The sequence below is a fragment of the Aythya marila genome (assembly GCF_965140915.1).
Source record: "Aythya marila genome assembly, chromosome: 2".
In the NCBI taxonomy this organism is placed as follows: Eukaryota; Metazoa; Chordata; class Aves; order Anseriformes; family Anatidae; genus Aythya; species Aythya marila.
The window spans coordinates 103,813,848-103,838,158 of record NC_139043.1 but is presented as its reverse complement, the minus strand read 5'-3'; the positions used below and the strand labels follow the sequence as shown (position 1 = coordinate 103,838,158).

The 24,311-nt window shown below is 42.1% G+C and overlaps 1 protein-coding gene across 8 annotated transcripts in view; it reads left to right on the top strand.

Annotated features, from left to right (window-relative positions):
* ANKRD12 (ankyrin repeat domain 12) overlaps positions 1 to 24,311 on the top strand; it is a 65,061-nt gene that overhangs the window by 1,234 nt on the left and 39,516 nt on the right. For 3 of the 8 annotated variants that reach the window (XM_082752946.1, XM_082752944.1, XM_082752945.1), the window contains exons 1-2: positions 20,423 to 20,562; positions 20,908 to 21,008. Coding sequence is in view for 4 of the 8 variants with exons in the window: in XM_082752942.1 (XP_082609068.1) it covers positions 20,476 to 20,562 (87 nt within the window). In the remaining 4 variants the exon portion in view is untranslated. Of the gene's footprint in view, positions 1 to 478; positions 634 to 5,630; positions 6,494 to 8,236; positions 8,256 to 20,422; positions 20,563 to 20,907; positions 21,009 to 24,311 lie in introns of those variants that run through there. The other 5 variants (XM_082752940.1, XM_082752941.1, XM_082752943.1 and 2 more) reach the window with 5 other exon arrangements.

Sequence of the window (24,311 nt, the reverse complement as noted above, 5' to 3'; positions counted from 1 at the left end):
CCGTTAAAGCCACGCTGTGTATTTATTTTAACCACCAGGCGCCGACCCCTTTCTGAACAGCGCCAGCGCCGCTTTGCTCCCGCAGCCCCCCCCCAACTCTCCCCTCAGGGCCGGCCCGCGTCCCGCCGCGCATGCGCAGCGCCGGCCGTTAAAACTCACTGCGCCATCACCGCCGGAACCCCCCCCCCCCCGGGGAGGGGGCGGGGGCGGCGGGAGGAGGGGGCTGCGCCCGCCGGGGGAACGGAGCATGGAGGGGGGGGCAACGGAGCCCGGAGGGGGTTAACGGGCATGGGGGTTAACGGGGATGGGGTCAGCCCGCTGCTGCTGCTTCCAGAAAGTTCGGGCGGCCGGCAGGGAGCGTGCGCGCCGCTCGCCCCTTCCCTCCCCTCCCCTCCCCGCCTCCCTCCTCTAGGCGCGGCTATGAGGGGAGGGGAAGGGGGGGGGGAGCGGGGCGGGGCGGCAACGGCAGCGGGGGGAGGCGGCGGGGCGGCGGCGTTCAAACCCCGCCGGCCACCGGAGACGAGATACCGAGGGACGGACAGACAGACGGGACAGACAGGCAGACAGACAGACGGACCTGGGGGGGGACGCGGCAGGGAGGCGCCCCGAGCGGTGCTGCTGGGCGAGGGGGAGGTAAGGAGCCGGCCCGCGGGGGGAGCCATGGCCGCCGCTGTCACCGCCCGCCCGCACGGCGGCTCGGCGGGGAGGCGGCTGCTCGCCGGGATGGCCTCGCCTCCTTCCCTTCTCTTCCCTTCCCTTCCCTTCTTTTCCTTCCCTTCCCTTCCCTTTCCTTCCCTTCCCTCAGCACCCAGCGGCCGCCAGGTGCCGGGCGGCGCAGGTGGAGCTCGGCAACAAAGGAAGGGCGGCGGGGCGGGCACCGGCAGGGGGCTGACACGAAACACACGGATTTCAGCCCGTTTTATAACACAATATCCCCTTTTATTCCGCCCCACTCCGCCTTATCCCCTTTTATTCCACCCCTCTCCACCTCATCCCATTTTATTCCACCCCCCTCCCCCTTATCCCCTTCCATTCCACCCCATTTTACTCCACCTCACCCCATTTCATCCCCCATTACCCCCATTTCATCCCATTTTATCCCCCTTCCTTCCTTCCCACCTCCCCGGTGCAACCCGGCCGTGTGGTGTGTGGCAGCTGTCACCTGCCCTCCCCGCACCTTTGTTTTGGGGGATGAGGCGGGGAACCTCTATTTGACCACCTCTGGACAGCCCCACAGTTTATGGGATAAAGCAGCGTGGAGGGCGAGCTGTGGTGCCTGTGGGAACACAAAGCTGTCGGGCAGATGCGGAGCGGGCCAAGGGTGCTCACGTTCCAGGAAAAAACTGTTTAATCCTGGAGCGGTGGGGAAGGCTGAGATCACCCCGGCTGAGAAATCCTTAGCTTTCATTAAAATAATTCCTTGTTATCAGCGTGTATGGTCTGATGGGGACATACTTCTCGAGTGTGAGTGGTTTTTTGGTGTGCACCTCGATGGCAGCCTGCTCCTCACGCCTGTCACTGAGGTAGGGACATGCTTGGAGCCCCCACAGGTGCTGGGCAGAGGTAAGCACCCCGTGCTTTCCTCCCTCCCCCTGTAACCCTCTGCCCTGGTTCAGGGGTTAGGAGTCCCTGGAGTAACAGAGCTTTAAAAGGCATCAGGGTGTTTCACCTGTTGGCGTTTTCTTTCAGGCTCGTGCAGATGTTGGGTGTCACTTGCTTTTCGTCATTCTTTAGGTAAAAGCTCAGATCCTCAGCTGGTCTTGATGAGCTGGGGACCTGATTCTCACTCCATGTGAATTCAGGAGGTCTCTGTGCAACCTTGAGGAGCTGTCTGCTCAGATAAAATTGCAGGCTTTGAGCTACAGCACAGTGTTACGTTGGGAAGGTAGCAGTAAATCCCTTCACTCTCCTTTTTCTTTTTTTCCCCCATGTACTTTGACTTCCCTGTCAGGTGTCTTGGAACACGAAAAGTCAAGGGGTGCCAATGCTTTCCTCAGCACTCAGAGGACCATGGCACTGTGCTTGTGGTGGTGTCAGTGTTTTCTGTCCAGCGTGCAAGTCCCTTCTCTGATTGCCTGGCTTTTCTCAGATATATTCTATGAAATACTCATTGGGGCTGGCTGGAGAGCGGACAGTGGAGGTCAGAGGGCCTGTGGTTGTCTCGACAAGATGACAGCTGAATCTGAGAGATGTGAGGGTTTCTGCCCTTCCGCTGCCATCTCCTTGTGCCTTCTTCTCCCCCCGAGAGAACTATTCGCAGTTATTGGTGAGCTCTGAACGCTACAGGCAGCAAAACTTATGACAGATGTTGTGTAAGAGAGCAGGCTCTACGCAATGAGCTAAGTTCATTTATGGCTTCTTCTAGTGGGCTTGCACAATAGGTGGCTTCTTTGAGGAGAAGGTCTTTGAGTAAGCAGGCAGAGTGACTGCTCGCATGAAGCATTGAAGCTTATTTGACATTAGCTGGGGGGGGATACTACTGCGTTACCATTTATGCTAGGGTCAAAAGGATAAACTTGAAATCGAACAGTAATTATTGTTATAGGATGGAGCAGCAGCTTATTTGTGTCACTGGAGTCAGTTCAAATTGCTACAAACCTCAGAAACTGTTGCCGCTCTAATTTAACTGGCTGGAAGAGTCTGAGATACAGCTGAAGGACTGCACCTACGAACGGCCGAGCTGGAACGTCCTCCTGCATGTTGAGCGTGCAGCTACGTGAAAGTAAATTCTGTTTGTTGACCCGACTCGCCACGTTTGGGCAATCTTAGTCTGGTGAAATTGCCTGGAAGACTGGCGTAGTTGATCCCCTGTAAAATTGGAACGAGCTATTGATCACAAAATGTGTAATGATTAACCCGCCGCCGCAATGTTAACGTGCACGTTCAGAACAACTTAGTTTGGACTTTTTTTTTGTTGTTGATCTTATTCATGCCCAGCCCACCTCTGCGTGTTTGGCTTTTTTATTTTTCTTTTGCGTCTTCTATTGCAGATGGAGCAGTATAAATGTTGATTGGTCATTTAGTCTCCAGACTATGTTTTTTAACTGCATCATTAGGCTCCGGTGACAGATGGTATGAAATAAATAGTAGCACAAACTCTGTCTTGCATTTTGTGTTATGACACTGAATAGTTTTGTTAACAGAATAACAGAAGTCAGAGCCTTGCTAACGTACTCTTTTTCCTTACCAGTTCGTAATTGTTCCAGAACCCAGAGAAGTCTTGGAAAGTTCCTCCGTAAGCTTGCTGAGCCAGACTTTGTAGCTTATCTGTGCAATTGAGGACTTTTATTGCCACCTTCTGTAAAACCTAAACATTCATTTAAAGAGCCCTTGAGAGTTAGTGTGACTTTGCCTTGGCTTATTTTGGGTTATCTCCCAGGATCTGGCAAAGCTGAAGTCCTTTTATCTGCTGCAAGGGCTTTTTTATCTTTTGCAAGCAGCAAATGAAGAAACTCTCCACGGTTTCACGGGTGTTACTCAGCCTGCTTGAGGTAGCTACAAGGTTGCAAGGTGATTGGTTTCACACGAGTTTACGCTGATGCCAATATTTGAGACACAAATACGATTTATATTAGAGGCAAAATCTCAAATTGGAGGCAAAGAGGAAGGCTTAAGGTATTTTCTTTGACCCTATCACATGCTTTCCACTTACCAGTAGCTTGATGGAGAATGTTGGAACCGCTTCTTGTGCTGTCTTGCGTTCATGAGACTGGAAAATAAGAGGTAGAAAGCTCTTTCACCCCCCTCTCTGAGCTTCAGAAGGTATTAAGTGCAACAGAAACCAAGTCATGTTTTGCAGTTCCAGGAGAGGTGTTGTGAGAGAAATCTTAGAAAGTTCCATCACCTGATGACAGCAGAAATGTGCTTACTTGCATTAAGACATTTCCTACAGTTTCTCTTCTCTTTCAGAGCCCTTTGTATCCTGGTTAATAGGCGTCTGCCTTTTCAAACTATTCAAGCTCTGGTCAGATAGCTTCCCTACCCAGTTTGCAGGAACATCTTTCTCTTGTTTTTGTTTGCTGTAAGATCAACTGCAACAAAGAGTGCTAGCACAGAAGTTGACTTTCTGCAGTGCTCTACGCTGTCGGCACGGTGGTAATCTGGGTTCTTACTGCGAGTTAATAGGTAAAGGAAAGGGAAAGTTTGTTCCTTGCTGTTCTCTCGTGAGAGACCTAATGCTAATCTGTTCTTTTCCTAATGTGGTCTTGACAACCATATTTTAAAAATTAAAAAAGAAAGAGCTTTATCTCGAAAATATCTGGAAATTGAAGGGGCTGAAAAGTAAAGAACAGGTTGACTCATTAAAACATTGCGTGCTAATCACAGTACTTAGTGTAGTTTTACAGCTCTGAATAGTTACACTTGTATGCAAACGTGGTTCTTGCTATTCCCTGTTCCACTCCATCTGTTCCACCGCGCTCTCTTCTCCCAAAGAAAAATCATTTCTGTAAAGGGCCTGGTGTGTTACTTTGTTCTGCTCCTTTTGTGATACGTGGTGATGGCCATGGGATGGCCATGAAGACCGTTGTGTACTTGGCACACCTTCACAAAGCAGCCAGGACAAAATCTCTGTTGTCCATTCGGGGAGCTGTAAGTCTAGTCAGACGCTTGTTTTCCTTTCTGCATCTGCTGTTCTAGGTCTCAATAACCAACAGCAGCACTCTAGGAAACCACTTACCTGTGCTGAATCCTGCTGAAGTTGAAGGACTATGAATAGGCTTGGGCACTTCACTTGCATTTAGCCCATGAAAGGCCTTTGCGTGTTTTCAGGTGGTGTTCCTTTTGGGGCTGCTGCTTCCGAGTTCGTTGGTAGGCCCTGTACCAATGGAGTAGTGTTTCTTAGCCAACAAAGATTTCTTTTGTTGCATCTTTAGGGAATAAGCAGCAGATCAGAACTGAGGTTTCCAACTCCACTTCTCCGTGTGGCTTCAAGGGAGTATCATTATGTTAAATATCTGCGCAGGTGCTTCCTTTGAACCCGTAGCTCATCCTAAAAAAGACTCGAGAGGAAGCACCTGTGAATGTGCAAGTTCTGCAGACTTGTAGATTAAAAGGGAGGACTAATCATGGATTTTGCAATAAGTGCCTTCAGCTCCTGACGGAGTACTGGGGCAAGCATGGCTTGCTCTTCTTTCCCAGAAGAGGCTTCTCCTTTATAGGATCAAGAATCTCCTTTATAGAGTGTATATATTTTATGTATGTCTTTATTCTAGATTCTCTAGAATAAAGAGAGGTCCCTTCTGGCACTCTGGAAGCTTATGGATGTCTAATTCTGAGTAAGGAGATGAAATTTTTTTTTTTCCATGCAGATGTTTATTTTGACAGCAAGGTATGGGCCTCAGCAAGAATAGGATGCTTCCCAGCGTGTATTCTGCACAGCTGGCTTAATGACACGATTTAACTTGACTCTGACATCAGCACTCACAAGCTCTGCAGGTTTTTCTAGCCACCTGTGTTCTTTCCTGGAATAAATGCTGTCCTAACTACGCGGCGTAAGTTGCTGGAGAACGTGAAAGACTTAAAAAAAAACAAACCTTTTTGTATGCTGAATGTATCAGCAGGCAGAGAGGAGTGCTGGTGGACGTGCTGCCTGCGAGTTAAAGAACATCTGCATTTGTAATTCAGGGAACAGAGCCGTAGCCTGGCTGCGGTTGGAAGGCGCTTCTGGAGGTCATCTAGTCCGTCCCCCTGCTCGGAGCCTGGCTGGCTGGAGCGGATTGCTCGGAGCCATGACAGCTCAACCTGGAATTCAGCCTAATAACATGAAAAAAATATTGCTGAGGCTAGTTAGCCTGACGGGATCCCTTGCTGAAAGCTGGGTAAATCCAAAAAATGTCAAGCGTTTTTTCTTTCAATTGTGGGATACATTTTTATTCATTTTTTTTTCAGCTATTGTAGGTAATGTATTTTCCCTGACTGACTTGATTTTTTTCAGAGTCAGAGGATGCATTCTTCTTGCACTACCTGTGTGTGGTAGTCTTGTAAAGCTGTGGTGTGTTCCCAGTTCTGCTACAGGGATTCTCAATTTAAAAAAAAAAAAAAAAGTTACTTTGTAAATAAGATTTATTTGAAACTCATCTCACTTCTTAAAGGTGCGGTCTCTACTTTTTTTTTTAAAAAAAAAAAAAAAAAAAAGAAGACAGATGCATGTATTTATTCTATGCTGTTTGTGTTGGAACTAAACTGAAGAAAGTCCCTTCCAGCGCGTACAACTCGGGCTTCAGCTTGCGAGTTGGAAACTGAAAGTGAAACGAGCTTATTTTCTGCTGCGGAAGAAGCAGTAGGAAAAATAACTAGAGCACACACACTGATAAGAGCATTTCTTCAGATATGATCATCTGACTGTCGATAACGTCTGAAAAGAAGCTTGGGATATTTCTGGTCTGGCAGAATTCCTTTCCAGCAAAACGAGTATTTCTCCAACCAGTTGTGTCTGTCCTCTCGTCGTTACCTGCTTTGTTCCTCGCCAGCGCTTCCTCGCAGAGCAGCAGCCGTACGTAGAAACACCAATCCTCATTTCTGCCGTGCAAAGGGTTAGCCTGGGAGCGGGGAGGCGCGCTGGAGAACAAGGCCACGCTGACAAACACCCCTCGGGTTCCTCGCCAGCTCTGGCAGCCGGCTGCAGCTCGGTGCTGGCCCACGCGGAGGAATGCGGGGCATGCCTTGGCGATGGTGTCAGCGGTGCGGCAGGAATGGTGTCCCCTCCTCGCTGCTGCCTGGGAGCTGCTCCAGCCCAGCCGAAAGGGGAGTCGGTAGCCGTGGCTTCTGGAAGGCAGGTTTATTGCTGTTTTGGGGAGAGGGAATGCTTTTCTGGGTTTGTTTCCATACCGTCATTAATGCCAGGAGCCAGCCCTGTTCTTTTCAATGCTGCTTCTTACATCTCGTCCCTCCCAGTTAGGGGGAGGACATGTGCCTACCAATATGCATAAAAGGAAGCTTCAACAGAGATCCTTCAGGATATTCTGCTTCTGAATCACTCCAAGCTATTCTGTGATGTAAATGCCATCTGATCCATGTTACGCAGGTTCCACGTTTTCAGCCTTAGTATTTTAACCTGCCTCATTTAAAATCAGTCGTGTCAGAAAACATTACTTTAAATGCTTTGAATACAGCATTTTTCTTGGATATTAAAAGTAAATTGAGGGAATAAAGAGATACTGGTGATAGAACCTATTTATTTATTTTAATTAGTAAGATAGTACTGGCTTGTTGGTACTGATTCTGCCATTCTTGAACAATCTGGTATACCCTTTTGAAACTAGTGCTTTTCCACTTCTGTTGTGAAAATTTTATTTCTTAAGATTACAGTTTTGCAGGTTGATTTGTAGTGTGTGTAAATGTGCGTGTGTGTATCTATATATATATAGTCCACGTGCTTCATTATTCAGCAACACATATCCCTTCAAAGTGCTCTCTGAAGTAATGGATAGTGCTGTAACCTACTGTTGACTTGGTAGGACTCACCTTCTGAACTGTAGGTATAAATCAGAGTACCTATTTTACAGATGTTTCCTTGATGCTGTATATTTCTTTCAGTAGATAACTAAGAAGAATTGTTGAGTGTCCAGTCCTCTGAAAAGGACGCCTTTTGGGATACTTGGGCTTCAGTATTTTATATTCTGTTGTGAGATGTTAAAGCACAAATGAACCAACCAGAGCCTAACATATTATTTTTCTTCCATATTCACTGATCTGTGCAAAAAAAGCATAAGGTCGTTTGTAGATCTCTTTTCCTCTGTCGCGGTCTGTTTATAATTTTTGGCTCTTGTATGCTGAGCAAGACTAGATTGTTTGGCATAGCACCTACGAGGACATTTTGTCAAAATGTTAGCTTTTCTGATTTTCAGTGCTTTGGCAAGATCTAAACAGTAATTAATTCCATGTGAGCTTGGACATCTGATATCAACAAATAGCTTTTAGCTTTTTCATAACTAAAATGATGCATAGGGTGACACTTGCAGTGGGAGGATCTTGCTATCTTTCTGAGGCTTAGAATTTTTGAAGAGAGTAAAGGAAGGAAATGGGAGTGTTTTACAAAAGTGAAACGAGTGCTTCTCGTCCATATTTGCATATCCTTTTTCTGTGTACTTCAGTGTCACTTCATGTTATGCTGTGTCAGAAATGCTGTCTGTATACCCAGTATACTAGGGTAGCATTGATTGCCCTTCTGCTGGTGGAAGAATGGGATCAAGACCTGACTCTTCTTTGGTGGAGACTCCACGTTAAATAATGAGGAGGATCATGAGCTCTCTGGGGTAAAGTACAGTTGTGTGGTCAAGGAGGCTGCTCCAAGAGGAGCCCTGTTGCAGAGGCTGGATTAAGTCCTCTACTTCAGGAAGAGGTTGCCAGGAGAGGATCCCTTGTTGAAGAAAATTGAGTATTGCTTCTAAAAACTAATGCTTTTTCATCTGTTATGGAAATATTGTAAGATACAGGCTTTTTATAGGAGTATTTGATGTGTGTTTTCCTCACTTGTGGCTAATTGCTTTGAGACTGTTTTACCTTTTCCCTTCTAGCAGTGGTGGGGTAGAGGAGCTGCTGATGGAAGCTGAAACTAGCCACTAGTAGCTATGGTCTAACCAAGTACAAAGTGCTAAGTAATGTGAAATGCTCTGAAAAATCAGGTCCTTGATGTATTATGGCTACAACAGATTAGTAAAACTCCTGGCTTTTACTTTTTCTCTTAACTTAAGTTGCCATCTGCAACATGAAGGAAGCAAAGCATTCTCATCTTCCATCAATGTTATGAAAATAATGTTTATGAAGGCAGGGGAGCCTAAACCTTCTTAATTCAAGCTTTAATTTATGGCTAGTAGGTTCTGGGGTGTTGTCCAAGATAAGTTGCCCTTCTGTTAAAGGTTTTGTTTGTTTACTTAAAAAAATGAAGTTGGTTCCTTCTCCCTAAGGGGGAAGTGAAGGCAAGCTGAAATAGGGAATACTCATGGTATGAGTGGCAAAAGGTTTAACTTTCTCTGGAAGCAAATGAAGCCCCTTCCTATGTGTTTCTGGTCAGTGGTTCTTCAGAACTTCATCAGGTTGTCAAAAACTTTGGTACAGCAAAAGAAGCAAGTTTCCTCAAGTGCTGCGGCATTTTGCCTGTGATTGCCAGGAGTAAGAGTGATTGCAGGGGCTTGAGGTCCACTTCTTGTATCGAGTGTAACTTAGCACTGCAGCAGGAGCTCTCAGGGCTCAAGTAGTGGCTCAGATTAAAAGGAGTGATTAGCAAGTGAAAATACTGCACAAGTCCAAAGAAGTATAAATAAAATCAGAGTTGTAAAACTGTTTTGCTTTTTTTACGTTGTTTTTACTTTCAGAAGCAAATCAGTGCCAGTGTGTTGGTTTCATTCTGACAGGTAGGTAATGGAGTTTTAGTTGGTATGAGGCAAGACACGTCCAGCACTACTGTGCTATGAGTTTGTTCTTTTTTTGGTCGGTGTTTATTGTAAGTGTAGTCGTAAGAAAACATTACAGCTGTCCAAACCGAAGGAGTCATCTCTAGTGATGAGATGTGGTGTGACAGAGGAGCAATCTCTTGCTCATATACAGCCATTATTGGAGGATGATCTATGCAGAGTACCTTTAAAATTCAAGTCAATCTATGCCACAAATCTCACAGGCATGCTGCTGTGTGGTATTTCAAATCGGTGAATAAGATTTTGTAAATTAAATTTGGGGCCAAAGCTTTCTCTTTTTTCACAATGTGCTGCTTATAACCCTGGTGCATAAATTATAGGTATCTACAGTTGGTCAAGAACAGGAAGGCTTGTATTTGCCAAGGTTTCTCTTACCATTTTTTTTCCTGTTCAGGTAATGAACTCAACCTGTTCTTTGCAAGGTAGGAGGGGAGTTGAAAATGTCTGAGTGACCAGGTAACGAAGGGACCTATGGGACCTTTGGATATCCCTTCCAACCATGGCTATTTTATAATTCTGGAAGTTTTTGTATTCTTTGGTAAGCTTATTCTTTGGTAAGTTTAGTTAAGTAAGTTCCTTACTTGCTAAAATTCAATCAGAAAACAAGGATACAGTTTCACCCTTCAAAAGAGTGTATTTGTTAGAAAGAGGCTGACAAGTCTAGGTCCTGCTGTGAGCACTAAAAATAAATCGGAGAGTATTGTGAGATGTCTGAAATGTGAAACCAAGCACAGGTAAAATCAGGCTCTTAAAATGAGGCGTCCTGGGTCAGAATCTAGGCAAGTACAACAAAATCCCTGCAAAGATCCTAGTTTTCCTTTCTGAATAGGACAGAGTTGTATATCCTCCCATTTTTTGCTCTTCCTAGTAGAAATTCCTAGACTATTAGGTACGCTCTTTATTTTGGTAGGAAGTAGTGGTGAGTTCCAGCTGAAGTACTGGAAAATCTTTCTTGCTGCCTGAATGTCAGCTGTTTTTTAGGGACTTCATCCTATCCCTGTGTAGTGCAGTCTGGCATGCTATGAGTAGGTACTTTGGAGTGTATTAAAAGCTGTTCCGGAGGTTGAGTCGTCGCTGCGCCTTCCTATTTCACTCTGCAAGGGCACCTCTGGAAAATGAGGCTCAAATATTTTTTCAAAACCAAAAGGATTTCTTGTACAAATCTTCCTATAATGTATTTGGATCTCGAGTATCTCTGCATTTCAAAATAAAATGTAGAAATACACTCCTGTAATCCATTCCGTGTATTAGCTAGGACCTTGGGAGTCTCCAAAGCACACACATCCCAGTCTTCTCATGGCATTTCGAAAAGGCGTGCTTGTGTCTATGCTGTTTTTTTATTTTTCTTTGATTTTAATGTATCTAAAACCTTGGAGGGAGAATTGCTGCGGAGGGCAGGCAGTTTTTATGAGGTTGCAAAATAGCTGTAGCAGAGCAGTAAAACTGATCTTGGTGTTGTGTGTTGTAGCCACAGTCACCTCGAGCACCGTGCAAGGCTTAAAGGAAAATTCTACGAACGAAGAATTCCCCGTTTCGGGACCAGCAGTGTTTTTGTCATATTTTCTCGTCAAATGCCGCAGAATCTGCCAAACTTGTGACTCATGTCCACGCTGGGTACTGCGTTTGCACTTAATTCCACAACAGACTGTTGCCTTAGGCAGCGTTAGATTGAGAGTACGCGCTAGATCTCGCCATCGCTCTCACCCTGGAATCTGCATGGGCTGGGCTGTCGTGGTCATGTGTGAAAGAGCTTGTGGATATTTTCGAAACCATAACATTCTCGTCGTCTTTCATCTTTAAAAGCCACCGCGTGTAGCATTCAGACACCGTTCTTTCCAACATAACAAACCTGTGGGCTACCTAAAGGCGGCAGGGCTTGCTTGCTGGTGACTGCGAGCATGGTGAGATGGCACGGAGTGAGGGGCAAAAAGTGCCTGGTAAATTGTTCTGCTTGTCGTAGCTGGTATTTTAGTGCATGCTACGTACAGGAAGCGAATGATGGTAAAATGTGGTCTTAAATAGTGTAAGATGCAAATAGCTTCTTACTTCACCTCCTGTTACCCAAAATGTGTTTTCCTTTAAGCTTGTAAGGGACAGCGTGCTTCTGGCCTGTAGCAGGAGGTGGGCTTGCCAGCACAGATGTACTTAAGTGTATGATTAGGCCATTCTGGCTGGGTATATTTAATGTATTAACAGTTTTGGGGAAAAAAAAATTATTACTATAGAGATCTTGTACCAAGCCAGCTTTGACTTCAGCAGTTTGGGAGGTTAGGTGTTGAGTAACACTGCTGAGCAGTAGCACTTGCACAGAACTTTGCACCAAAGACCTAGAGCTACTTTTGCTCAAATGAGGCCTTTAGTAGCCCTTTTATTGTTTTTGTTGCGAATACCAAATAAACTGGTGCAGTGATGATAGGATAGCTGTATTTATGCAGTCCTCCAATGAAAACCTTGGTACAGAAACTAATGTTTCTGTGGTTACAGTCACCATTCACTTAGAAATTACAGAATATAATTTTGTCTAATATTCTAATGAGACTTGTAAGTAGGCTTTCTCTTCAAAGGGCCATTTTTAATGAATCTTACTCTGTTGAAGGAGGAAAAGGCTTTGACCATCTTTTGGAAGAATCTTTCATTTTGCTGCAGTGAGCTGTATTACAGAGCATAATTCAGGGCACCTGTCTGTTTCTTGACAGGTTGCTATTGATTTGCACCCTCCTTCTGCAAAACTTGCTAATTTTCAGGTGATCAGAGAATAAATATACACGTTGTGAGAATGTCACAGTATGCCTTTAAGTGAAATTATACCTCTCATCTGGAAGATGTTCTTCCATACACCTTATTTTGGGATCTGAACTTTCTCTACTATGGCAAAGAGATAAGAAGTGTGAGATAAGAGTGGGAGGTGTAACTCCCACTGAAGAAAATGGGCAGCGGAGTGGGATAGGAAGAGACAGAAAAGGACAAGTTGTGTGGAACCGGCAGAGCTCTGTCTATAATGCCCCTTCTGGCGCTTTCCTAAAGCAGGCCTGGCTTCCATCTTTTTCTGTATCTTTTCTCCCCGGCCTCCTTCCTGGCTCTGTTCCCAATGCTGTTACTGTCTCCTGACAATGCTGCCCACACGGTGTTTCTCACAGCATCTGCCTCCTGCTAGCTGCGTTTATTGGTCCTGATGAGAAGTCCACTTCCAGTTACCCCGATGGAGCCTGCTGGGTGTGAAGCACTGAACTATATATGAGTTCCCTTCATAAGCTCTGAGCTGTGATGGATACCTGCTCCAGTTCTTCTGGTACTGGAAAATATGCAGCGTGCCCTGGGCAACATCCTGCCCTCTGCTTTCATCTTGATGCTCTCCTGAGACGACAGCGAGTGTTTAAGCCTTTGTTTCTCCAAGTGTGTCTCTCCAAGCAGTTAGTGGGAAACTGACAACAGGAGTAAGTTTGTCATTCTCAGTTGAAACTAGAAGCAGTTGCAGTGTTTGTGTTTTTATTTTTTACACAGCCAGAAGGATGCCAATGTTTAGGTATTTCTGGCTTGTACTCCACATCATGAGGAGGGAAAGAAGCCTTGGGTTGATCACAGAGTCTTGTGCAATCTCCTCCCCATGTTTGTCCTCTCAAGTTTGTGTCTCTGCTGTTTCCTCATCACAGTTGCATTCTCTCACAAATGAAGAAGCTCATCTGAGGCTGTACTCCTCATCCACAGGCATGCTGTGTGGGACATAGCAGATCAAAATACAGCGTTTCTTTTCACAGATGTGGTGCTTAACCTTCTGAGCCAGAAAAGCCCAGCTCTGTACTGTACTGCTGGACTTTCCTACCTCTTAGTCTGTGTTGAATCTTGCATGTTCAGACCTGAATGGTCCCTTTCCCCAAGGTCCCAGCCTCCTGGTCTTGTGCCTCTTACATGTCTCTAACCCCACACCAAAATATCCCAAGTAATTCTCTTGTTTCACCTCAAGCCATTCATTTTCTTACTGGATGCTGTAGGTGAAAAAGCAGATGCTGATCTCAGATAACACATGCATTGCAGTCTGACTGGGAGCTGGGTCATTGTATAGCCAAAGCTTATGTTTGAGTTTGACTATAGAGGTAACGACTCGTGTAAGAAGAGGGGGAAAAAAAGTCAGTGCTGCTACACAACCCATCATGAAGTTTCACGTATCATTGGCACTGCTAGCTTTTTTAACCTCTCTTTTGGAAAGAAATCGCTTCTCAAAGTTGTTTGCTTTAAGATGCTTTTCCTGTAAAATAAAGTACGAAGCCATCTGCATTTTCTTGGTAAGAAAGGTATGGGGAGAACCAAAAAATGCTACAGAATATTTAACTCAGTTAAATGAATGTTTTGTTAATATCCATTTTCTTAAACTCTGCATTTTACCACTATCTTCTCTTTTAAATACCCAATTTTCTGTACATTTTGGTCCTTTGTACTATATCCATTCCTTTTTGACCAATGTCTTAGCCTCAGCTGCATCTGATGCTCCCACCAGAGTACAGATAACACTGGGCACGGTGAGGCTGGAGCTGCTGATGTGCACGTACGGGCTGGCTTTCTCTGAGCAGAATGTGGACCGCTGGCTTTTGCCTCCCTCGCCCTCAGTTCAGTTGCTCTCAGGTTTCTCTCTCGTACTCATCCACCAGCTTTCTTTCTTCCTTCCCATAACAGATGTTCAATATTGTTGAGATCTAGGTCAGACCAGTCATTTCTAAAAATATTTGAAAGAAAAGTTTGGGGTGTGGGAGGAAGGAGATGTCAAAGAGATATGTACATCAGTGTCTTAGTTTGAATCAGCAGTACACCTGTAGAGTGACTGTCCCCATCATCTCTCCTTGCCGTAGTTCAGTTTGCTCAATTCCCAAGCTTGATTGCTCTTGGCTAAAGCGAAACTGAGCTGTGTTCAGGAGTGTGCTGAATGTGCTCCAGCCTTTGAAGTGCCTTTAGCACATGGGGCTGCAATAGGAGTAGTTTGGAGCAAAACTGCTAAATGTGACTAGTGTCAATTCTGGATTTTTGTTACCAGCTGTTGTACTCCACAGATCTGCTCTTGATGAGCTGCACTTCTTGCTAATGTAGATGCAGCCTTAGCTGTCACTCACACAAGTTTAATTTTAGCAAAACATTCTGAAGTACTCCTGTCAAGTAATTTATAGCAGAAATGTGCAGTTGATTCACTGTTTCCCACTCTGGAGTAAATCCCTATTGGAAGAGAGGGATATTTTTTTTCTTCTGCAGATAAAAAGATAAGGGAAATACTGAAGAATGAAGGTAATTAAAAAGGTTGCCTTATGCTAGCTCCCCTGCGTTTTTAATTGCAAATGCATTCTAGAGCCCAAGGATAAATTCAGTATCCTGGAAATGAACCCATCTGCTCTCAGTCTTACAGAAGTTCAATCTTGTGCTCCACTGCTTTGCTACAAGGGCAGTCAGCAAACCTTCAAGATCAGCTCTACACCAGGGCTACTAAAGAAAACCTTCCCTAAGCATCCTTTAACTTCTTGCTGTATGTGTTAGGGCAAAGACATCCTGGGATAATTAAGCGATGCTTAATTTCTCACAGATTTGCCGTACGGTTGGTTGACAGGGAGCATGCAAGTCTCAACTGAAACTTTCCCCTGCAAATGGGGGAAAGAAAGAAAAGTGGTCTATAAAGACCATTTTGTGTGGATTTTTCTTACATGCTGCGTGGTATGAAGCTCATACTGAAACTTTCCCTCAGGGAAAAGTGACAGATAATTATAATCATTCTCTGCCAACTGCCTTTTTCCACGAAACTTGCTTAATACCTTTTAAGTCTGACAGCAAAGAGAAGTTTTCAGCAAAACCATCTACAGGTTTGAAAGCCATCAGTGAATCATCCATATGCATCGACTTCATCACACGGGCCTCAGCTTCTCAGGAAACTGGGCTGAAAGCAAGGACTTGTACCAAGGGATTTACCAACAATGACAGCGACTTTGGAGTACTGTATAAATTCTTGGTTGTTTTTTTGTGTGTGAAGGCATGCCATTTCATTACAGCTAGCTATGAGCAGGTACAAATCTAGTATAGTAACAAATCTAGTATAGTAACTTGTACATATTAGGGATTTAATGTAACCATCCTTCTCTGTAGCTAGTTACTTGAAATCTTATTTTTGTTGGTGTATTTAGATTACATTATCCTAGTTTTTTATATTACTCTTTGTAGAACTGTCAAAAATGCCTTTGTTACTTTAATGACAAAATAGGATTGATTTTAACTTGCTTTAAGTGAAAAATGACTGAGAAAAGTTTAACACACCATTTCAAATAATAGGTGTGTTATTTGAACACACCTATTAAATAATAGGTGTGTTATCAGGGTATTGACTGATAACAAATGTACAGGAAAGACATCCAAATATAAAGAGCAAGAAGTCAGAGTACTCACTCTTTGTTATACGTGGGGAAGTTTCTTTAGCAGGAAGCAGTTTTTACATTTCACTAAAAGCATGAAATGGATCCATTTGTTAGAAGAAAAGCACAGTTGTGCCTGTCTGTCAGACAAAGCGATGAAACTGCTTGTTTTGACAGTGTTGTGACAAAGGAAAATAATTTAAATGTAAAGAGTATAACTTTCAATTTAGGGTTCTGCTGATTTGAAACAGGCCATCGAGGCTTCCTGATAAACCAGTAACTGCCTTAAGGAACACCCCTGAAGGAAACTCTAAGCAGAGAGATTGAGGTTTCCCTAGAAGAACCTGATAATGTTCTATGTTTCAACTGGGAATGCAAATGTCTGTGGCCTGTGTTCAGAACATGAATTAAAATGGCACTGACCTTGCAGGCAAATGTAAATAAAGTAAAAATATTAGTGAAGTCACTTCGTCAGTCTAGGATTTTACAGTAGTATCCACTACATGATCATAGGTTGAGTAGTTTGCTTACATTTCTAGACTGTAGTGCCACGTCATGAAAGATACAACTCTACCTTTTTACAAAATGTACTTTTATTTTTTCTGGAGTATTTGGGATATGTGTTTGAAAAGTATTTTACCCTTGGATTGTGAAATAGCAAGCTGGTATATAAAACATGTAATGAAAATGCAGCTGTAGTCTGGATGATAGTTGGAATGGTTTAATAACCTGCTTTAGTATCACATACTGGATTACTAACTCTGTGATCTCCCAAAGCCTTTCTCTCTTCAAATCATGATTAGCCTGGGGTCAAGAACCAAATGAATTCACTTTGGATTTTGATCATGTGGTAAACAAAATAGGAACACCCTTGCTTTCTTCATTCACTTAGATTTCTGTGATTATACAACTTTAAAGTTGTATTTACAACTACATCATCTGATGTCTATTTAAAGAATACTTTTAGTTTGCATTTACTGTGAAAGCATTTCCGTCATCCTCATGCCATTGTATGATCATAGGATCATAGAATGGCCTGGGTTGGGAGGGACCTCAAAGATCACCTTGTTTTACCTTATTCCAACCCCCTATGCTGTAGGCAGGGATGCCACCCCCTAGATCAGGTTGCCCAGAGCCTCATCCAACCTGGCCTTGGACACCTCCAGGGATGGGACATCCACAGCTTCTCTGGACAACCTGTACCAGTGCCTCACCACCCTCTGAGTGAAGAATTTTTTCCTAACCTCTAATCTAAATCTCTCTTCTTTTACTTTAAAACCCTTCCCCCTTGTCCTATTGTTATCTACCCAAGTAAAGTGTCCTTCTCCAGTCTTTTTATAAGACCCCTTTAAGGTAGTGATAGGCTGCAATGATATCACCCTGGAGCCTTCTCTTCTTGATCAAAGGAGAAGCTGGCCTTCACCAAATGCAGGTGAATCCAGCGAGGCAGGAGCCAAGGCCTGGTGCTCGACCTCCTGGAGCTGGTGGAGGTGGGCTCCATGCTGCCAGAGCCAGGCACGTTCCCATGCAGTGCGGGAAGAGAAGCTCAGCAGCGGCAGAGGTGGTTTCAGGGAGTCAAGCATCAGAGAGAAAGGAGGGAAAGAAAATGGCTGAACGTGCCATGAGAAATACATTGATTGAAATAATGACAGTTTTTGATTCAAACATCGTTTTTACATGTTGTCGATCGGTTTTAAAGTAGTTGTGATCATGATGATGTACCCAAATAGTAACAGGAAGAACGTACAGGCTGTTTTGCTGTATTTTCAAAATAAAGCAATGAATGACAATTTCAGTCTATGAGCATCATTGCTGCTGAAGTTATTATTTATTTTTTTTTTAATTTTTACAAAAGCCTTTACTGGGGCACAGTTCAACTTGGGAATTGTTGCAACTGAAATGTAGGATCGGGGAGGCTAACTGAGCAAAAGCGTATTTGTGGTGTGTGTGGTTTTGTTGTTTTGTTTTAGGGGAGTTGTTTTTTTTTAAACCCACCAAAACAGAAATATTTGTTTTTAGTGGCAGGACTGCGTGTGTGGTGTAATCAGCGTGGTATTAGCTGTCTGTGACGGTACTAACTCGTTGCTTATTTTAGCATTAAAAAATGTTTCCTGCAAAATACAGGAAACTAATTCAAAAACACTCTTTGTTGACTTGATAACCCTTTTTTTCTTTCTGCAACAAAAAAAAAAAAACAACAAGGAAAACAAACAGGCATATAAACGTGTTTCAGTGTCAGTTAAAAATGAATGGTTGTTTCTATATCAGCACTGACACTGATAAAATCTTATTGACCCTACTCGAAGTGAGGGAATACGCTACTGTTTCTTGTGTCTTGGGCAAAAGTAGAATATTAGGAATTTCACAGTATTGTATTTTTTTTATATTGATGTAACAGTGGAAACAAGATTCAGGTTATTGTATGTGAGAGTTTCTAATTAAGCTCTTCCTGTTTTTTTTATAAGCTTGTGGTTAATGTTAAAAGAAAAATACTTCAGCGTAGGGGAAGGGGGAGGGAAGGATCAGACTTTAGTTTGGCATTTCCTAATTTGCTGACTTTGGGACTGGGCATTTTGAACTTTTCTTCCTCTCTTGTTCTTCTCTTCCTCCTATGGAAGAATAAGGAAGTAAGATGTTACTCTGTAGTGTGCAACAGTATTCATCTCAACCAAGTATTCTGTATGATAATTTCACATAAGTTTAAGTCTTTTGGAGGGAGAAATTTGTTTGAATCTTAAAAGTTTTGGGTGTCAGGACTAGCGTGCACTAAAGAGAAACCAGCAGTTTCTGCTGCTCTAGTCTGCTGGTTACTGGTGTCAAACCAAACCAGTGGCCCTGATCCTGTAACAGCAGCAAATTCTCTGCATGATGATCCCAAAATCTTAATTGTAAAGTAGCAATAGAAACTTCACACCTGAAACAAAAGCTAGTTGAGATTTAAATAATAATAATAATAAAAATTACTGCAAGAGTCAGTAAGACTGTGATCTTGTAAATGTGCGTAGCATGACACATCAGCTCCAAGAGATAAATATGACATCACGAGCTTTAAACTGAAGTCAAATGCAGTTTTTATTTTCACATGACCTTTTCATCTCAGGCACTTTTACAGGTGCAAGACGGATGAGTTCAGTGAGTGACTTCGGGATTTTTGGTTATGACTGTTCTTGCTATAGACCATGTTTTTCGTCTAGATCTCTTGGTTTTCACCCAGAGCTGGGAATTGGCTTCTGAGTCTCAGCTAAGCCACAAATCTCTTACTGGATTTTGGGATTTATGAGGAACCTGAGCATACAGTGCCTTAGCAATGTGCTTGACTTCTAACGAGCCAGAGCAGAGTAAATCAACAGCATGCCTTTGGAGACTTGAAGATGATTGCTCATGAGCTTCCCCGAGTCAAATGCAAGTTGTTGATACAGACTTCTTTAGGTTAACTTTCTAATGTCATCTGTCTGCCTTTCTTTTTCAGTCTCTTACTCATTCACTGTAGTGAGCTGAGTGTGCTCTGCTTATTCTCATCCTGTTTTGGCTCCTGCTCTGACAATTACCCTAAATGTAGAACATGAAGGGAAACTTTAGCTATTTTCGCTTGGTTGATACTCAGAATCAATAGCATTTGCAGATTTTCTGTCTAAACTTGCATGTTGTAGTACCTAACGGGTTGTGTAGTAAAAATTCTGGTGTGTTGACAGGGTATTTTGGATTTTTAATTGATCATAACTACTTTATTTGTTGTAAGAACTTTGTAGTTCTTAAAAGGATGATAAACGAATAATGCTAGAAATCACTAGACTGTGTACTGCTGGCAGTGAAGGGCAGTCTTCTTCTATGTTCCTGAAATAAGTTTTTGGGATGACCTTGACTTTCACTGTCAGGTATTAAAAATGTTTCACTTGTCTTGAAGTAGAAGAGTGCAACCAGAAGTAACATGGGAAAATCAAAGTCGTATTATGTGAAACTGTCATGATGCTTACTCGGTGTGCCCCAGAGATGAAACACCACAGACTTCTTTGAGTTTTGTATACATACATCTCTAGTGATGGCTTATGTGGTTGATTCACTAGATAGCAGGAATTAAGGCTTCTACTTCCAGGCCTAACCTTTAAAAGATTTTTCTTCTAATGTATCTCTTTTGTTCTATCAGATGGATAGCACGTCACCAAGATTTGACTGCCTTTCTGAAATATTTTAGGTAGACAATATTTCAGTTTCCCTGGCTAGAAAAATAATTTTTGTTGATAGTGTTGCTGGAAATGGTTTTGTGCATCTTCCCAGTCTTATGACCTATAAAACAAAGTGACATGGTGAGCAGCAATGAGATGTCAAATACCTGAAAGCTTTAAGTCTGCCAAAGACGTAGGTTGGAAGGATGAGGCAGTTCAGCGGGTGACTTTGTGATTTTCCAATGACGCTGTCCCCAGCAGTAGCCATGTTTCTGTTTAGCATTTAGGTTTTCACCCCAGGGCGGAAGCTGTAAGTGAGAAGGATGCTTGAAGTCTGCTATTATTGTCAGTCTACTTTCTGGAGTACAATTCAGCTCTGCTACCATCTGCAGTAAGAACATTTGTCTTGATACGACACTTTAATTTGTATATTTATATAATGTTGGTTTTGCTGTTTTGTTTGTTTTTCAGACACACGATGAACCCACTGATACAAAATACAGCTAGCTAAACAGCTATAAAATGCCCAAATTTGCATCTACAAAACCAGTTCAAATAGAAAATTCGGACAGTGATAGCACCATGGTGGAAAAACCAACTGCAAGAAAGGTAATAAAATTATATTCGTGTTCCTTTCATTTTGGTGAAATTAAAAGCATGTGTTGTATCACAGTTTTTGTTGCTGTAATGGGAAGAAATAAATAAAAAACTATAGTCTGAAATCTTACCTACAGAGGAAAAAAATCTAGTGCAATTTTTTACATGCTTTCATGCCTAAATTAAATTAGGGAACAGAATTTATGCCTTTTGTTATAGCTTACAAGTTAGATCAAAAGGAAGCTGGATATGCTGATATTTTTGATGCAAGTTAGTGCATAATTTCCGTATCTTAGATCATATGAAGTCTTTATACACTCACAAGAGCAAGGATTCATATTTAATTTAATTTTACAGTGTCTTAGTCTCCGTAACAAGCACGTGAAACATTTCTGAAGGCCTGTGACAGTGCAGACCAGTGAGCGAACACAAGTTTCTTAGGATCCTTTGTAACACAGGTACTTGTTCCCCTCTGGGAGGACTCGAAAGCCAAATGCTGTAGAGGGGTTGAGAGTAACTCAAGTGAAGCCATGTTAAAAACTGTACAATCCACATTTGAGTGCTGGAAAATAAAGGGATATGCAGGGTCCAGTGGTACTAAAAGCTGGTCTGTTCATAAATGTGAAGTATCCTTTCATTTTCTAACTTCTAGAGGAAAGTCATAAATAACCCAGTTCTCAGTTTTGTCTGCATGGTACACTTGTAAAATGGACAACTGTAATTAGCTGTAATGAATAGTAACAGTTATAACTTAGAATACAGAATATTATTCTAAGCTGTACGTTGCCCTGTGGAGACAGAATCCATTTATCTCCCAAATCATGTTTAAATCTATCTCCTTTAGAAAAGGAGATGGTGTGTTGCTCATACTTAGTATTTTGTTGAAGTCTTTCCTGGAAGACCACTTGATGTATAAGACAGGTGGAGATGAGAAAATAGGAGAATAGAAGATCCAGCATCTGCTTTAAACTGTATGTCTTCCAAAAAGATCTATACAAAACATTAGACTTTTTAGCTTCTTCTCAGTTTCTTTTATGGGTCCCAGTAAAGTGAGGTAAAAGTATTGGTATCTGCTAACAGTGATAAATTACATAGCTGAGAAAGAAGTTAGAGTGAAATGGGGAGAGGAAATTGACTTATAGTAAAGGGACAAAAAAATATGTGTATTTATTTTCCTTCTTGTTCTTCTTTAGCATATAGTCAAGTTAACTGAAATACTGGGAAATTCAACACTGGAAAGGAGGGGGGAATCAGTGGGACCTAAAAACAGGAGGAACAGAAAGGGTATTGCAGTGAAATCTAGCAGAATTCAGTACTGCCTTTTTAAGTATTTACTTGTAAGTAAGTTAGAGTTTCTAAAGCTTTTAGATGATTTATTTAACTAACACAAATATTTTCTGGCTTAATAAACTCGCATCTTGACACTACAGTATTTCTGGGCAAAAAAACTTCTGACACCTGTAAATCTTTGATAAGCAATGGCTGCTCATTCTAGGAAACCACCTGTGTCATTTTTATTTTTTTCAAGTTTTATATGTGTTTTTAATTTAAAAAAAAATCTAGAACAGGTTAAAGTATGTTTTCATCTTTTCACTTGCATAAAAAAAGAAATAGTGGGTTTTCTGGAATATGTCAAGTTCTAAATTTTCCTGTTTCTATGCTAAAGATACAGCTTGAAATGCTTGGAATGCGTTTATTTATAGGTTTATGTGTATACAAATAGATGTTCATATTTTTATAGTTCAAATTACTTTCTTCATCCATAAGCTCTGAATTTTACATACAAAGAGCTCTGCAGTCTGAGTTAAAAATAAATCAGCTTGTCAAAACAAGTGTTTAGTGTTGAGGCCTCCTTTCCTCTTCCATGCCCCACCTCTGACTCTCCTCTCCCTGTTGCATGCTACTATAGCAGAAAAACGATGCCAGTGGCTGGTGAATTTGCAGCCATTGCCAAAGGAGCTGCCTTAGCAGTGAGCCTTACACCCAGTTCAGTGTTTGCTGGTTGCCTTGAGATCTTTCTCTGCAGTAATCTCCTGTCTCTGATCGCTATAAACCGGTCCCTCTGCTGGGCCATTTAACACCCATATCCTGCTATCTCTGCAAAAGCTGGGTAAGCTTTTGAAATGCAGATACATTCTGGCAAAAGAGCTACACAAAGGTAGTAGTTGTTATGAATGAAGTTAGTAATTTTTCCAGGAAAGAGAAAGCTGAACACGGTGTCCTTTATTTAAGCACCAGGTAGGGGAAGTGGAAATATGGCAAATTTTCATTCAATTTAGAAAGGACTAAATTAACTTCCTATTTTGAGTAGTCACATGAAACATTTCCATTGTCACTTTGGTTGTGGTGGTGGTTTGTCCGTAGCTGGTTGCTCAACAAGGAAATGAATGTCGCTAAGACTGTACAGTGCACTAATTAGAAACATGGACAAACACGTTGTGTTGCTCAGTATTTGAGATTAGTTTTCCCAAGTAATCCAGCCTTCACTGGCATCTTAAAGCCCAGGAGGAAGTGGAAGTTTGACCAAGGACATGGCTATGTGGACTAATTACATGGATACCAAAAAATAAATTGACAAACTGCTCCCTTTGTTGCATTCAGTCTTGTTCACTATCTACCTTGGCATGTTGTTTGAGATGTAATTTGAGACTCATGTAGGATTTGGTTTAGGGTTGTACGGCAATAATAACAATAAATAGTGCTGAAAAACTGAGATCCTCAATAGCGTTACAGAATTTCATAAGCATTGCAGTTAACCTTCCTGTGTTCACGTTTTTAGCATAAGTGCAGTTTGGTTACTTTTGTCCTTATTTCGAGGAAAAAATGAATATATGATTAAGATAGTAAATAGTCACATAAGTCACACACACACTGTTCTTCAACAGAAGAACAAGCAATAGGCAGTAGTGTTCAGCTGGCGCTTCAATAATGTGCAGTTTCTCCTCCTGTATTAGGAAAAAAATAGACAAAATATTGCCAAAATGTAATCATTTGGATTCAGCCTGGAAAATGACTTGAAATTCAACAGACAACAGGGTAACACTAAAATTTGAGCTAGAAACAAAGTAAATCAAGGGGCAAAATTGTATCGCACAAACATGAAACTAAAGTGAAGATGGATTAGGCAAAATTGGATAGTGATTATTTAAAGTGAAGTATCCTTAGAAAGTGGTTGAAATTTCTGTAAAGCAGATAAAGATATGTATTCAGATATGTAATATGTACATATCTGCAACCATGGATTTAAAAGCAATAGTATTTTAAGCATTAGAACCTCTTATGAAAAAGTTAGATTAGTTAACCTAATGTAATACTGTAAGGAGGTGATGATGCTGCAGGTATAAAGAATACAGAAGTAAAAATTTTTAGTGGTCCTTAGTATAAAAAATGCATTCTATTTTTCATGTAGCTTTGGCTTTCTTTTCAAATCAAATTTTGGTAGGAGAGTGCAATCGGACCACTTCTGCAGTTCGATATGTAAACTTGTTCTTACTTCTGTGTCCACTAATACAAGTTTGTTGGTGCAGAAGTATTTTTGAACTACTTGTAGAGCTTAATTTCTCTGACTAAACAGATGGAAGATAGGTAGTTTAATTATAGGTGTTCCTGTATTCAACAGTCCTAAAGTTACTGTTCCTACAAGACTTAATCTTTCATACTTGTTGAGTGAAAGTTGATATTTACTATGCTGTTCTGATAACCAGTAAATAGCTATGTGAACTAGCTAATTTTTTTTAGTTCTTTTGAGAACTTAAGAACAT